This window comes from Osmia lignaria, chromosome 7, assembly GCF_051020975.1.
Source record: "Osmia lignaria lignaria isolate PbOS001 chromosome 7, iyOsmLign1, whole genome shotgun sequence".
Lineage (NCBI taxonomy): Eukaryota > Metazoa > Arthropoda > Insecta > Hymenoptera > Megachilidae > Osmia > Osmia lignaria.
Window position 1 is genome coordinate 11,605,278 of NC_135038.1, and position 15,946 is coordinate 11,621,223.

General features: G+C 43.1%; 2 protein-coding genes across 5 annotated transcripts; one reads left to right on the forward strand and one right to left on the reverse strand.

Annotated features, from left to right (window-relative positions):
• Positions 1 to 944: 944 nt before the first annotated feature.
• Reck (reversion-inducing-cysteine-rich protein with kazal motifs) lies at positions 945 to 11,499 on the forward strand. 4 transcript variants are annotated; one of them, XM_034335908.2, is made up of 8 exons: positions 945 to 1,087; positions 5,639 to 5,691; positions 7,687 to 7,770; positions 8,057 to 8,093; positions 8,189 to 8,536; positions 8,603 to 9,035; positions 9,103 to 10,480; positions 10,663 to 11,499. In XM_034335908.2, exons 1-8 carry the CDS (start codon positions 1,015 to 1,017, stop codon positions 11,047 to 11,049), a joined length of 2,793 nt encoding a protein of 930 aa, XP_034191799.1. In that variant the 5' UTR covers positions 945 to 1,014; the 3' UTR covers positions 11,050 to 11,499. The 4 variants fall into 4 exon arrangements, with proteins under 4 accessions (XP_034191799.1, XP_076545289.1, XP_076545288.1 ...); XM_076689173.1 differs by lacking the exon at positions 945 to 1,087 and adding an exon at positions 1,088 to 1,226; XM_076689174.1 differs by lacking the exon at positions 7,687 to 7,770.
• Positions 11,489 to 15,918, reverse strand: Prp5 (pre-mRNA processing factor 5). Its single transcript, XM_034335901.2, has 6 exons — positions 15,385 to 15,918; positions 14,960 to 15,190; positions 14,610 to 14,757; positions 14,224 to 14,541; positions 13,819 to 14,149; positions 11,489 to 13,690 (listed from the first exon to the last, which is right to left on the reverse strand). The coding sequence occupies exons 1-6, from the start codon at positions 15,402 to 15,404 to the stop codon at positions 11,613 to 11,615; spliced, it is 3,126 nt and encodes a 1,041-aa protein (XP_034191792.2). The 5' UTR covers positions 15,405 to 15,918; the 3' UTR covers positions 11,489 to 11,612.
• Positions 15,919 to 15,946: the final 28 nt, after the last annotated feature.

Below are 15,946 nucleotides of genomic sequence, written 5' to 3' on the forward strand. Positions count from 1 at the left end.
CTTTCTGTTCAGCCTGATGCGATGAAATTAATACGAATAACTTGTTTCTTCGGTGGACGATCTGTCGTTTAGGACAAGAAAAAGCAAGTACACGTTATTTGGGTTATTTCTGACAATGAGATATCGGTGTTCGAGAGATAGCTTTACTTGACGACCGTCATATTCGTAATACCTTTGGTCGTTATCGAAACAAGAATGTACATACACAAGCACGGTACTATAAAATTATCAGTTTATAGAAAGGAGGAAAAACATTGAACCCACGGGCTAGAATAAGCAGACTGATGTATCTTATTCAACTATTTTTTCTACTGCAAATGTCAATGAAATCTCGTTCGATTAGTTGTAAATAAAAGACACGTTTATAGAAAATTTGTCACTCTAAACGCAAAGACTTTCCTCCGCGTCTTCGTTGAATTACCCGCGCGAAATTCCAAGAAAAAATATGCACGAGCAGTATCGCGAAGAAGAGAGTGAGAAGCGAAAAGCGAAAAGCGAAAAGCGAAAGAAGGAAAGAAAAAAGAAAGATGTGGGTATCGTGGGTATCGTGGGTATCGTGGGTATAGCTGGAAGATGTGACAATAGCAGTTGCACTGCGTGACAACGGGCCACGCGTCTTTTCCCTCCACCTACACGCAATCCCTCCGTCCCTATCTCTCCCACTCTCTCTCTCTCTCCTTCTGTAATCTCTCCGTTTCTCGCCTTCTCTCCTTCTCTCCTTCTCTCCTTCTCTCATTTTCTCCTCTCTTTCTTCTTCTCACCCACAAAGGGCCGAGTAAAAAGCTTACTGGAGACTCGAGGCCTCAAGTGCCAGTCGAAAAGCTCAGTCGTCCGCGGTCCGCGCTCCAGTGCACTTGCTTTTTGCACCAACATGCCAACTCTGTCGCGTTCCCTCCTCGTACGATCTACACTTTACGCGTTTCTTATTGTTTATTGAAGCGATCCGCGCCGATGCGTACAATCGAATCACGGTTTAGGGATTCGTTGAAACGCGAGTTGCGGTGAGATTGCAGGATGTTGTCGATCGGTTTGCTGATGACCATGCTCGCACTCGTCGTCGCCAATCCTTTCCTCGATGCCACGCAAGGTAAATCATCTCGATCGTCTATTATCGTTTCCTGAAAACAATCATTAGATTGTTAGTGTGAGAAAGAAACAGCATTTTCTTCGTAAACGGACCAGCTACCCACTGTAGATGTTAAGTTTCACTTGCAATGTTGTCACACGTACGTATAATGAATAATGTTCAAGTTATTCGTCAACTGTTACGCAACATATACCGTGGCGAAAGGGATAAAATTAAAAATGAAAAGAAAAAAGGCAGTTTACGCGGCAATTTATCGTTGCGCCGCCGTGCCGCCGCGCCGCGCCGCCGCGCCGCGCCGCACTGGGCCGATGAACCGCGCCGGATGATTATTTTTAAAATAGCCGATGTCAACTGCTAGTATTTCGCGGCTGCGCTAAGATTTAGCGAATCCATCTCCGCGGATCTTTGTCATCGACGACAACTTCTTGGCCACATGTGTTCTCCATCTTTCATTCTCTCTTACTTACCATTTGCCTCCACCACTCTATTAATTCTCGCTACTTTTTTCCTTTTTCCGCCTCTTCCGCTCTTCGATTCGCGCCTTCTCGAACCTTATCGTCGCGTTTCAGCTTCTTTATCGAGTTTCCATGCTCGAACGTAAGTAGGTACATGAGAAGTTTGCTTCTTCAATTCGTTTGCCAACTGTACGCGCGACAAAAAGTCACGTTTCCTTCCGCAATCGTCGTTCGTTACTCCTATCTATCGAGTATTCACCTTCCCAACGCAGTCCCGTTTACCTATTTTTTATCTACTCAAATGGAGTATTTTACTTGATCGATCTTTAATTTATCCGTGTCATTCGTCAAGCGACATTTCTGTCGAAATTTACATGGTACACGGGCGTGTGAACGATGTGTCACTAACGGTCCTTTGCCTTTGCCTCTTCGAAAGCGTTCAACGGACCTCTGTGGCAAATAAAAGGAAGGAGAGTTGCAAAGTATATGTATTCTCGTACAAGTATATTCGCATAGCAGAGTCGAAGGTGATAACGCGTCTCGTTTCTAGCTGTTCCTTTCGCCTTTCCGTTCATTTCATTTCCTCCTCGATGGAACGCGTTGCTGGAATTTCATAAATTGAACAACGAAATGAAACAATTCTGTCTTTAGTTTTTACCGATTAGCGTATTAGCGTACCTGTGATGAAAATGAACAGAAATTGCATTCGACTTAAACTCCACTTGAATTGATATCTCGTAAATCCGTCAGCACTTTTTTCTTGTATTTTTCTTTGTCAACCGACTAGTTTGCGTTCTTTTCTATCTTCTATCTTCTATCTTCTATCTTCTATCTTCTATCTACATACATACATACATACATACATACATACATACATACATACATACATACATACATGTATATGAGTAAGCATATCGTAGCAAGGCGCAAGAATGAATGTTAACGTTGTTTTATAGCCTCGGTAGCAACTCCGATATTTATGCCATACAATGCTAATGCACTAAACAAGTAGCCTATCGGTTTTATCGAGGCTCGAAAGGCGTCGCGTCGATTTGGTGGGACAGTGTTTCTTTCCATGTTAGAGCAAGTTTCTTTTCTTTATTTAAAGTCTAAAGTCTAAAGTCTAAAGTCTAAAGTTAAAAATGTAAAAATGATTATGGATGGTGTTCTGCTAATTAATGTACGAATCGTAGGAAATTTCATGAAATGGCCAGTGCGACGCGCGTAAATCCTTTCTGTGGCTCGTGCAATGTCGTTCGTCTTACAGCTGGAAATTGGAACGCACCAGTTGCGTAACCGATTTATGGTAACACTTTGAATACATCGATCGAGGTTGATCTTATTAATTATTAAGCATACTTGAAGACTGAATCAAAGTTTAATCGAACATTGTTAAAAAATCTTGTTTGGGATCGAATTTTGAACTGGAATTATTGTTAGATACTTGATAAGATTATAGTTACTCAGGAAAATGATCAAGGCCAACTAAACGTTTGCATCGAGTCAATCTACTCTACTGTACTCTACCCTACCAACTTATTGAAATTAGTTATATCGAGAATAAATAAAATCGTGTTCTTTCCCCCGTATCTCTATGGTAGCCGTATCTCATGAAACCTTTATAAACGTTAAACGATCATCGAAACACCGATGGCAATTAGAGGGACGTCCTTTCAACTTGTTGAAGGATTTACGTCGATCCTGTTACCTCTTGTTGACCTCTTACAGCCAAGATCCTGAGGGACCAGTTGTCGCGAAACGCGTTGTTCAACGAAAGAAAAGAGAAAAGGCGAGGAGGAGGAGAAAGAAAAGGAAAAGGAAAAGTAAGAACGAAGGGGTTAAAGGAGAAGGCGACTTCCAATCGACACGGTCCAACAGCCGCGTGTACGCCTGTATACAAGCGTATTCTGCCTCTCGATACGCGTCCAGAAAACCAGCTGAGATAAATAAACACATAAAACCCCGTGACAGCTTCGCGTTGGATAAAAACATGTATCTCGATTCCCTTCTTCTTTTCTTTCTGCTCGACTGACGACCGTTCAAAAGGAACGTTTCTCTTCCTCTTCGACACCTTTTTATGTGGTCAATTCAGCTGACGGTTTTCATTGTAAAATTAAAAACTGACCCACCAACTTGCTCGTCGGTATGATAACTTGATATGTATCAATTAGTAATTAGTTAATAATTAACAGAGGGAGAGAGAATATCCTTGCCGGCTTCCTTCCACCCTTTTTCCTCCCGGTTACCGTGTAATTAAATTCCCATTCGACTAGCATCGGCTGCGCGTTTTTACCAGCAATATGACCGGAAAAATTCTTGGACCGAGGTTACCCAACAAGCTAATCCCCAAGGTTATCGGTGCGATAAGGGTGACGTAACGAAGTATCAGTCACGAGCATCCTCTCTCGTTGAAACGAAACACGTGGATAACGTGGATAACGTGGATAACGTGGAAGGATGCTAATTAGAATGGCTTGTACAGGGTACAGAATACAGAGAATTCAGTCCATTAGCTGTACTAGATTTTACAACTACGATATAATTATCTACACTGTTGGCTTGTGATTTTATAATATCTTCCATCTATCTTCTGTCAAAGACTATTCCTTTTCTTAAAAGGAGTTAAAACAATTTCTTTTCTTTTCTTTTTTCTTATTCAGCTGCGTCTCCATTTGATTTCGTACATTATTGTAAATATTTGAAATATCGCATGTCTTTTCACTTATCTTTTCCATCTGGTTCTGCCGAAAGGATTATTATCGCGAAGCGTGGGAGAATTGTGCGTGTTTTACGAGTGCAACAACAACGTGGATGTCACCGTTGCTCGACACGATATGACACGATACGACATGGCACGAGACAGCCTAAAGGTGCTGCAGCTGCGAGGCTAGTCAATTTCTTTTATATGCAACTGTATCGCATTTGCGACCAATTTCCATAGTCACTGTGCTTTTTATCTCGTTTTAGTCTTTACAAGAACGTTGCCTAATGGTTCACGTTGACGGTGATTTTCAAAGAGGACTAAAGTTGGCGAGTTGGCAAAGTGAAGGAGGTCTTGGTTGTTTCATTTCATTCGAGTGGATAAAATTAAGGGGACTTTCGCGGCTTAGATCGGCTATTTTAAAATCGTCCGCGAGAAAAGCCACAAACTCGCGACCATCTACCTACTTATATATCTTTACCATTAGATTATTTTTTATCTAACCATAGCTTTTCATCTAATAATGGTCTAAAGAATGGTGTAAAGGAAAGGCTACATCCCTGGATGAAATCGATATTCGAGAAAATTCCTACCTCCCTATGAAAACACGCTGCGACGCGACGCGTCATTTCCGATTCGACCAACTGTACAAATCTCTGTTGAATAAAATTCGAGATAGATTAAAATGATCGAGCTGTGTGCACGAGAAGAAAATATACGATGTACGAAGCGAGTCACGCAGAGGAACGTAGTACCCAGTCGCAATTTGTGTCCGACTGCTATCTATTAACTTAATTGTAACACGCTTCGAACCCTCTTGTCCACAGTCCAACTTCTATGCTCGTGTGCATCCTTTATTGTTCCCGACGTTCACGAGTTCGGTTGCTAGTACTCATAAGCCGGCAGTTTGACTGGACCCGCATACGGCGCACGTAAAGTCGTAAATGATCACTTACGACTTACGTTCCCACCCGTAAGATTATTTAATAAAAATAATATCCCCTTCAGAAAAACAACAGAAATGCTTGGAAGAAACTGGTATTTAAGCAAATTAAAACTGTATTTTATCAATTTCTAATCAATAAACGCACCAGCAACGAAACAGTTTTCAATTTTCAAAGAATTTATAATAATTTTTTCTTTTACCTTTTCACGATCAAAGAAAGCAGTTTGAGAGATGGTCCGAGAGAGTCCTTCAGCTTTGACATGCCTTACGTATCCTCATCCGGCAGCAGAAAAGCAGATCCTTTCTCTATCCGAATTGACGTAACGCAGGACACGCATCTGTTTTGTGTCTAGGGAAAATGCGAGGAAAGGATCCTCGAGTTCTAGTTGCCACATGTTTTCGCATCCTTCCGATAGATCTCCTATTCAATTCTGCTTTATTTGTTCCAGAGATGTCCTGTTGTTCTTTGGCCGCCGGATCGTGTCGCAGTGTCTGCTCCAAGGTACGCTTCTCTCAAACAATTGCCTAAAATAATGTCTCCAATCAGCATACACACACACACACATACACAAAAAGAAGAAAAAAGAAAAGAAAAAAGTTGAAAAGGAAAGAGATACTATCGCGTAGGTCGTATCAACTCGTGTGTTCTTATAAAAGTCGTTTCTAGCGTATCTATTACTTACACGCACGAAAGATCCCCGTGGGAATTTGAAAAAGACAAATTCGAGGGGTATAATTTCGCTGGGACGAACGCGATATCGCGGCAGCGGCTGATAAATATCGGTGGCCCGACCTCGCCACGATAAAGGATACAAAATATGCCGTGTCCACGGATATATTAGGATCCTCTCGAGTATAAAAAGTAAAGTGCGAGAAGGATGGAACACAAGTTGAGGGTAGAAGAAAGAGAAGAGGAAGCACGGTGGTTTTTCGACAGGGTCCAGCTGAAGAGCGAGGCGACGCGACACGGGGTGCACGCGTGGTTGTAGCTTCTTTAAAAGTGGCTGCAGGGCCCCATTGGAGATAATATCGGGAGACAGTGGGGCCCGCTGAGAGATTTACGCGGGACCCCCCTGGGGGTCCCTAGTCTGCTCATTCATACGCAAATATTACGAATTGACGCGCTCTACTCGGACAGTCGGACAGTCGGACAGTCGGACAGTCGGACAACCAGACAGCCAGACATCGTGTATCAATGATATCGCGTTTCCGTGCAATTTCTTACCGCGAAAACGGATCTTTTCCAACTTTTTTTTCTGATCTAGGATCGTACGAGTCGAGTAACTTCTTCAACAATGAATTCGCTGGGTGGTCCTTTGCTTCGTAAAAAATTTATCAAATACCTTCTATCGTTCAGATAGATATCGGTGACTCAACAAAGACCTTACCTTTCATCAAGTTTCATCAATGTCTGCAGTGACGAGTTACTCGAAGCAGGCTGGCCGACAGTCTTTACAATCGTTATTGTAAAACATACAAGTCGTTCTGCAAACAATAGTACAAACTGGTAACTAATGATTTTATCTAAAGATATAAGTGAAAATGAAAGTGAAAGTAAAAGTAAAAGCAAAAGCAAAGTCGTTACCCTTAGTTTATTTATCTTTAGCTGTACTTTCAATTCTCAGACAATGAAATTGAACTGGATCGAAAGAACGTTCGCCACTCATCGTGTCTAGTTTTTTGCAAGAAAAATGCAACCCTTTCGAAAATGGCGACGAGGCTTGGTAGCGCATAGCTCCCAGAATATACCGCGACAAAAATACCTGCGTCGTCTCCTCGGTTCGCTATCGTTTACGTCCTTAACGTTCGCAACACTTTCACTGCAAAGTTGTATTTAAAACTGCTCGATTCTTCGTTCTCTCTCCCTCTCTCTCTTTCAATGTATCTAGAAAAGAGAAAAGAAAAAAAGAAAAGAAAGAAGATGCTTTTAAAGTTAGAGACCGTGAAAAAAAAGAAAAGAAAAAGAAAAGAAAAAGAAAAAGAAAAAGAAAAAGAAAAATAAACGTCGTCCAATCGATAGTTTTGCGTTAAACAAGAAACGAGACATCTAACAGGATCCATAGTCGGGATAGTCGTAACTCTAGCTCGTGACAAGAGTACGAAATAGAAGCCGTGCGTCCTCGTGGTCGACGTCGATTGAATTCGAAATGAACTCCTAAATGGTGAAAACAGTCGATATCCGTGCGTGCGGTCTATTAACATTCAGTGGCGAGCAACAGGAAACTGAAAGCGTGTGACGAGCAAAGTGTGTGCTCCTCTCCTTGATTCTTAATAACTTTGAACCGGGTTGTAGCTCGCATTTCAGAAGAAATTGTGGAAACTGCCATCGTGAAATTCAGACGCACGGCTGTGTCGTCATTTTTCCTTCTTTCATCGTCTCGGTGTCTATTTTCTCCAATTCCATCGCGTACCCTCCACTACCCTGTCTTTTTGTGTGTCGCGCTACACCTTTAGCTTCCGATCATCAACATAAAAAATGTGATGGCGGTATTTTCAGATCTCTTTGGTGGTGTTAGGAGCAGAAGCAGAGGCGAGGGAGAACGCGACACGACGCCTGTTGGAGTTTTGTTCCGTAGAGCTGGTAAGCCGCCCTTTAATCGATCGCCTTTTTCATTCAATCCATCGTACTTATAGATTTTTTCGATCCTTGCTTTTGCCCTTGCTTGCTGCGTCACTTGTACAGATTCGAGTATATAAAAAAAAAAAAGAAAAAAAGAAAGAAAAAAAAAAGGTGGGACTAGAATAGATAGAGATGATCAGTGGCGGATAGAGTTCGAATCGTGTTACAAAAGAATCTTGCGATACCTTACTTTTTACGTTCGACTCGATTTACACTTTTTCTTGGACGACTATCTTCTTCCTTTCAGAGCGAATTCTGGGCCTGCGTCAACTCGACTCTACACGGTAAGCCAGTCAACGTAACTCTTCTTCTTTTCCATTGTAAACCCTTTTCGTCAATAGCAAAATTACTATTAATTCGTTACTATTCGCGTGCGTAGAGGTAAAGAAAGATGGAAACTGGACTGGTAGAGGTTGTTGTTACCTGGCGCAGAATCCAATATGTCGATCCAGCTGCGCTCTAGCAGGATCTAGAAAGCATCTGAACGATACTTGTCGGCCAAGCGACGAGCTCGAGTTCTTCTCGTGTTTGGAGAAGCGAGAGGAAGCCGAACACTGCTGCATCACCGTCTCCAACGACACCTGTAGATCCATATGTCAAGATCTGTTTTATAAACCCGGTAAAATGTCTAATTTAAAATTGTACACAAGCAAAGGGTGTTTTCATCAAGTTCCAAAGTGTTTAAAGAGCGTCGCCGAAGTGAAACACGCAGAGGATCCTAAGCAACGTAAGTAAGTCTTAAACGACAAAGAACTTAAACTCTTTTCACTCTTTTGTTTTATTATTGTTGCAGATCTACATTGTTGCAACGAAGCTAGTAGCCCAGCCTGTCTGGAAACGTGCAAAAGGATTCTGCACACCGCGACCACCGATCAAGAGATCATGGACGCTCTGACGGAGAAATGCAAACCAGTTTTACCCCAATCGCCGTTCTGGAGCTGTTTGCTAAAGTCTGGCTCGTCGAAACCGTCTCGTCTGCCGTTAGATGCGGGTAAATTGTCGTGCTGTACCAAAGCGAACAAGCCATCGTGTCAGAACTTGTGTTGGAGAGCGTTTCAATCTGACTGGGAGTCTGGCTGGCTTCAGCTGGACGCTGAATGTCTGTCTTCCAGTTTGGAAGGAGAGCTGAGGAGGTGTCTCGAGGATGCTGACGATCCTTGCGAAATCGGCTGTTCAGGACTATCTTATTGCGCTCGATTCAACGACAGATCAACGACACTCTTTAGGTAGTTGATTCTTCTTCTTCTTCTTCTTAACGCGAAGCATTTTCATTTCTTCCTCTACTTTCGTTAGAAGTTGCTCGACCGCTGCTGACGAAGCAGCCAAGTGGGAAGCCGACCACTGGTCCAGAGGTGGAATCATTCGAGGTCTGGGTGTTCCCGTTCGCGCTGCTGCCTCCTGTCCAGCGGAAACTTTGCGTGCAGCTGCCTGTCTGCTGCAACTGAGACCTTGCGAGACGAGAATTCACGAGACCAGACTCTGTCGAGAAGATTGTCTAGAATTAATGGCCAGTTGCGTTGATTGGACCGCTATCACGGAACCGCCGTATACCGCAGCTACGTTGTGCGGTAAGCTTTCACCTAGCAGTTCCGACGCTCCGTGCGTATCGTTGAAACCGTTTATTCTCGAGGATACTCGAGACAACGAATCCGTCCCAAGTCTCGAAGAGGATATCGTGACTCCTTGCAAGAGTAACCCTTGCGCTCAGACAGAAATTTGCCAGCCGCTTCGGTACGGACAGTCGTACCGTTGTTTACCGGCTTGCTCTTTGGGGGAGATGTCGAAACAGTTGGTACCGGTTGGATCCTGGCTGCAGATACCGCGGTTCGATCAACAGGGCTGTCTTAGAATCTGTCAGTGCACGTCGCACGGCCTCGACAAGTGTAGAACGTTGAATTGCTTCAAGTTCAATTCGTGCTGGGTGCACGATCGATACATCGCGCATAAAGCCAATTTTTATCTCGAGTGCAATCCTTGTCACTGTTTCGAGGGCGAATTTACCTGTTCGAAGAAGAATTGCGCAGAAATCCGAGTTCCCTCGTTACCTTGCGATTGTCCAGCTCATTACGTACCAGTCTGCGGACGGCTCGGCTTCACTTTCGCCTCTGCCTGTCTGGCGAAATGCGCCGAGATGTCAGCCAACGAGGTGGAGTTTGGTAGATGTTCTTCTCGAGACCCTTGCGCGTCGAATCCTTGCGACACCAGCGAAACATGCGTCCGAAGGAATAGGGTATGCTTGTCCGGGCTTCACAAACCCTGCCGTCAATACGAGTGCGTGCCCCTCGACTGTGATCCTCGGGACGAGAACACCGGTCCTGTTTGCGATAAGGAGAACCGTCAGCATCCTTCCATCTGCGCCATGATTCGTACTGGAGCTAGCCTAGGCTACAGGGGACCTTGCCTCGAGGGTTGTACGCTGCGTGGTCCTGTTTGCGGTGCTAACGGCGAGATTTACGCGAACGAGTGTGCTGCTTGGGCCGAGAGAACGGTCCTCGACTACTTTGGACCCTGTCTAGCCGTTGGATTGATCGGAGATCGAGCCGAACCTCGCTGTGCCCATCTCGTTCAGTGTCCTCGATTGATCGAACCTTACTGCGTCGGGGTTACACCGCCGGGTGCTTGCTGTCCAGTCTGTGGAGGTGCAGCCAAATTGTTTTACTCCAAGAAACAGGTACCATTTTTATCTTCTTCTTTCCGTCTTGCTACATCTATGCATCTCTAATACCTATAATACCACGAGTAGTACATAAATAGAAAAACTCTTTCTTTATTTTCTTATTTCTTCGATTGAAATAAAAACAGTAGAATATCTGTCACTTAAAGAGATATTATTATTCATTTGATTACTCTTAGTTGGAAAGGATATATTACATGATGGACGAAGAGGCGGACAAGGATTCGGTCACGCTGGACGCTCTGCTGACTGCTCTGGCACGGCAAATTCAAGTGGCGCAGTGTGCTCTTCGTGGAATGATGACACCAGACCGAGATGTATTCATCGTTATACAGTCCACCTCCAACAGACCTTCGACACTCCAGCTACGGGCCTGTGTGACGGAGACTGAGAAACTAGTTACCAGAATTTCCGAGAGAAGCCCTAAAATCGCGGCCGAAGTGCCTTTAGGTGCTCTTACCAGAGCAGAAATCGCTCATAGTTATATATCGAGTGCCATTACGAGCGGAACATGTTTTCCGCCAATGTTTTTCGGGATAGTTCTCCTTTATATTGTCATTTCTTGAGAAGACAAAAAAGAGAACCGAAAGGAAAAACAAAGAATATCACTGGTTGCGTCAATTTAAAATCGCAATCAGTGATTTACCGCCTATTTTAAAAGGTGCTGAGCGTTCTTCTTTTTTTTTTACCTAATGGCGTTATCGTCCGCGATATCGTCGATTTCATGACTGTGATTCTTCTAGTGCCTACGTAATATATATATATATATAGAGGAGAGTAGTTCTTTTTATCTTACCAAAGAAAACGGGTGTGTGCGCGTGCGTGCGTGCGTGCGTGCGTGATTTAAGGATGATTATGTTGCAAATTGTAAATAAAATCTTCCCAAACTAAAGTTACCAAACGACGACTACGCGTGGTCCGTGGATTTTTCACAGATTTGTATTAGTCACAGATACTCCCTTAAATGTTAAGCAAACTTGGTTATTGTATCGTTAAATACAAAGTTTTTTATCTTTTTTATAGTCATTTGTAAGTTTAATAAATGATAATACGCAATCCGATGAAATTCATTCTACTGCAGAGCATAAAAGTGCATATACAACGGAAAGCGAACGTGTTTCATCTTTTTTTACAAAACTTTATATCGTCCACGAGACGCGGTATGAGCCCCAGACGCTTGTAATTTGATCAATTCTTCCTTGATGAGTCGAGAAACCTCCGCCTTGGCTTTGCTCACCGCCAATTCACTGGTAGACTCGATGGCGAGATATAATTTCCTTTCTCCTTCTGGCGGGGCCTTGCCAGGAGCGATATAAGTTCCTCTGACGGTGAGACCGGCTTCCGAGTACTCGGAAATCTGTGCGAGAGCTTCCTTGCTGGTTACTCGCCATCTAGCTTGTTGCGGAAAGTCGTTGATCTCTAATTCCTCTTCGTATTTACGGAAGGTTTGTTCACCGGCCTCTGCGTCGCTCTCGACGAGATCTTCCTCGCGAGGCTGATAGTTTAATTTCGTGTTCAACTTGGCTGCTAGTTGTTCCGCGACCGTTTTCGCTGTAATCAGATTGGTAGGACCAGCTCCTTTAAGTATAGCTTCGGCAGCTTGTTGCGTAGCACCTTTTGCCTCGGCTCCCAAATTTTTCGCTATGTTGATCTTGGAGGCCAACCGCCTAGCCAACTCTAATTTATCGGTTGCGCTAGCTACGGGCTGACCAGCTACCGCGATGTTGCTAGCTGATGGTCTAGCAATTTCGCGAACCGTCCTTTTTGGCGCGAGCATGCTCTCTATTTGCTGGTCGATGTCGTTCTCTATATCTTCGTCGTCGGAATCTTGCAAACCGAGAGCCGCCTTTTGGAACTTTTTCTTCTCGTTGGCCAACGCCGCCTCGGACTCGTCAAACTTGAATCCTTTCCCGCTAAACCCACCTCCGGTGTGCACTTTCTTCCCGTCTGCCGCTTGTCGTGCTTTGTATCCTTCCCAGAGCTGACGCAAAGGTTCGGGAACCGGAACTCCTGCCAATTCGTGAGCACGCAGTATATCGCCAGCGTAACGTTCCTGTTCCGACGTGATAAACGTATACGCGTACCCCTTGTTTCCAGCTCTACCCGTTCTTCCGCATCTGTGCACATAATCTTCGTAATGATTCGGACAATCGTAATTTACTACCAACACCAAGTGTTTCACGTCTAGACCTCTGGCAGCTACGGATGTAGCAACCAACAATTTCGTTCTACCAGCTTTAAAGTCTAATATCGTCGAGTCCCTGTCGCATTGATCGATACCACCGTGAAGCGACATACACGAGTAAGAGGCTTTCATTAGATCTTTCAATAAAGTGTCCGCGTTCTCTTGTTTATCGACGAATATTATAGTAGAACCTTTATCCTGATAATGACCAAGGATTTCCAGCAACTTGTAAAACTTTTGATCTTCTTCGAGGACCACCACGTGCTGTTCAACGTCCTTGCAAACGATCGATCGTCCTCCGACTTGAACTTCTACGGGTCTGGTCAATATCCTTCTAGCTAGTGCTTCCATTTGACGAGGGAACGTCGCGCTGAACAATACAGTTTGTCGGTCCGGTCGAACGTTTTCCATGATCCGCATCACTTGAGGCTCGAAACCCATGTCAAACATTCTATCCGCTTCGTCAAGAACTACGTATGTTACTCTACGAAGATTAGTCACCCTTCCGCTATTCGCAGCAAGCATATCGATCATTCTTCCGGGAGTACAGACTATTATTTCAGCGCCTCTCTTTAGTTCGGCTATTTGTTCGGATATACCGGTTCCGCCGTAAACGCAAACATGAGAGAGTCCCAACGACTTGGTGAATTTTTTCGAGTCCCTTCCAATTTGCATACACAATTCTCTGGTTGGTGTCATGATCAATGCGATCGGTCCATCGCCGTCCGTTAACGGAGACTGATCAAGAATATGCCTAAACATCGGTAACAAAAATGCCAACGTTTTTCCACTACCTGTCTTTGCTATGCCTATCAAATCCCGACCAGACATTATTGCCGGTATAGCCTGACACTGTATCGGCGTTGGTTTTTCATAACCGAGTTTCTTCAAAACTTCCAACTCCTTTTTCGTCACACCACACTGGGCCCATGATTTGATGGGTTTTGGACAACCTTTGCCTTTCACGCGAATCCCTTCCAACTCTTCTTTATACGCTTCTACTTCTTCAGCTGTCATTCTTGCTGTACAAACACACACAAACACAACACGCAACAATTAACAATTGAAAATTGAAAATTGAAAATTGAAAATTGAAAATTGAAAATTAAACTAACTAAATTAATTATGCGTATATCGATCGATTACTTACCGATTTCAGGTACTTCAACGTAAAACGATTTTCTAAATGGCTGGTACTCGGTCGTTGCATGATCAACTTTCGCTAATTCTCGTTTCTGTTTATTTGCAATACCGGCAGCAGTTTCGTGCAAGTTTTCCCCTTCTTCTTCGCTAGAATATTCAAGACCATCTTGATTTTGTTCGATTAATTCTCCCTTTTGCTTTTGCACCTTCTTTTTCGCCACACCGGTAACGATAACAACCCCTCCACTTTGAGTACTTCCCGTACCACCCGTTCCGTTATTTGCGCTCTTTCCACTTTTACTATCAAGTTTGTTCACCTTACGAACTTCTTCTTGAACCTAAATACAACACGTATTTTCGTATAAATAAATTTTTCTTTCCGTATATCTACTTTTAATATATGTATATCTACCTCTGCCATGAAAGCATCGAGAGGATCAACTTCTTCTTCGTCGTCGCCTTTAACTTCTTCCGTAACTTCCTCCACCTCTTCTTTTGTTTCGCCATCTTCTTTCGCTTCCTTCTGGCTATTCTGAACGACAGGAGTCTCTTCGTCACTGTCATCTTCGAGGGACCACTTTTTCATAGGGAGCTGAAGGTTGGCTAATATAGATGCCTTACCATCTTTCTTAGTTGCCTCTAGTTCCTTCTTTTTCCGTTCTGCACGCCACCGTTCTATTCTTTCTCTCCTCTTTTGCATTTCCAGTTCCAATCTTTTCTGTTCTTCCTCCTATAGTGAGACAGACGTTAGGGGGTGGTTAAAAAGAAACGAAAGAATTTTCATACGAAATACATTACCTTGTCCAATTTAGTGTGATCGAACGGTAACTCATCGCTGTCGCCTTTCTCTTTCTCCTTGCGCTCCCTTGATCGCGATCTATTCGATCGGTCTTTGCCTGAACGCGAAGACTTTGAGCCTGTAAGACGCTTTTCTTTACTGTCTCCACTAGTATACCGAAAACAATCAATGTTAAAACATTATTCCATTATTACATAAATGAGAAATTTAACGTTTGAGAAAATCAACGACGTTCTATCTCTTGGACCTCTGTCTACTTTCAAAGTAGAAAATTATAATTTTAATTAATATCTTTTATTCTATAATAATAATAATAATAATAATAATAATAATAATAATAATAATGTACCCTTTTCTCTCACGATCTCTCTCCCTTTCTGAACGATCTCGTCTGTCGCTTCTTTCTCTTTCCCTTTCTCTGTCTCTGTCTCTGGAACGACTTCTTCGTTCCCTGTGTCGGCCCTTGTCTCTTTCCCTATCTCTATCCCTATCCCTGCTCCTAGAACGCCGTCGTTTCTTCTCCGGTGTGGCCGATCGAGACCTCGATCGCGATCTCGACCGTCTTCTGTGATGTCTATCCCTGTCAAACGAATCAATTATTATTTACCATACGTGTCATCGTTAACACGATAAATAATCGAATCCACAAACGTGTAGGTACATATTTACATGCATACCTATTGTAGCAATTTATAAGAAGCTACTTGTATACTTAACAACTTACGATTAATAAACTTAACCTATAAGGTTTGTCGAATGAAAGAATACACTTACTTGTCGCTACTTCGAACCATGCTTATCGTGGTTACTTAACAGTATAGTAAACACTGTTTATATATTTAGCTGTCTATAATACGAGAACATTTATAATGATTTTTTCCCAATTTTATCAGAAAATATACGACACAACTGCTTTCGTTTACAAACGCAAAGGCAATTTGCACATTTGCACTGGTCACTTAACTAGTGCTGCCACTCGACTCGATAGTCTATAGTCGATAGCCGATAGCAATGAAAAACTCTATCGGTATACATGAAATTACAGTTTCCAAACTTACTAACACACATTATGTCAGTAAATATTTAAATATTAGCTAATTTGCATCCGGTTTAGACAATATGTACGAATACGAATGATACCAACCGAAAGTTCCTGACTTTCGTTCACGTTACAATATAAATTCAAGTATCGTACGGAGTAGCTAAAACTATAATCAAGTTACCGAAGCCTTGAATCGAACAGTTCCTTCTTCGTAGGAATTTCCAGCTCAATTTAGCAAAATTTTGCATACCAAATCACGTACATAAAATATATTGCGTGCACGACCGGAATAAT

Excerpts from the sequence above, each read along its gene's own strand:
- Reck (XM_034335908.2), top strand. The coding sequence starts at position 1,015 with ATGTTGTCGATCGGTTTGCTGATGACCATGCTCGCACTCGTCGTCGCC. Across the intron at positions 1,088-5,638 it reads TTTCCTCGATGCCACGCAAG|AGATGTCCTGTTGTTCTTTG; the intron begins GTAAATCATCTC and ends TATTTGTTCCAG. Across the intron at positions 8,537-8,602 it reads CGCAGAGGATCCTAAGCAAC|ATCTACATTGTTGCAACGAA; the intron begins GTAAGTAAGTCT and ends TTATTGTTGCAG.
- Prp5 (XM_034335901.2), bottom strand. The coding sequence starts at position 15,404 with ATGGTTCGAAGTAGCGACAA. Across the intron at positions 14,758-14,959 it reads AGAGATCGTGAGAGAAAAGG|TGGAGACAGTAAAGAAAAGC; the intron begins GTACATTATTAT and ends TCGGTATACTAG. Across the intron at positions 13,691-13,818 it reads CGTTGAAGTACCTGAAATCG|CAAGAATGACAGCTGAAGAA; the intron begins GTAAGTAATCGA and ends GTGTTTGTACAG.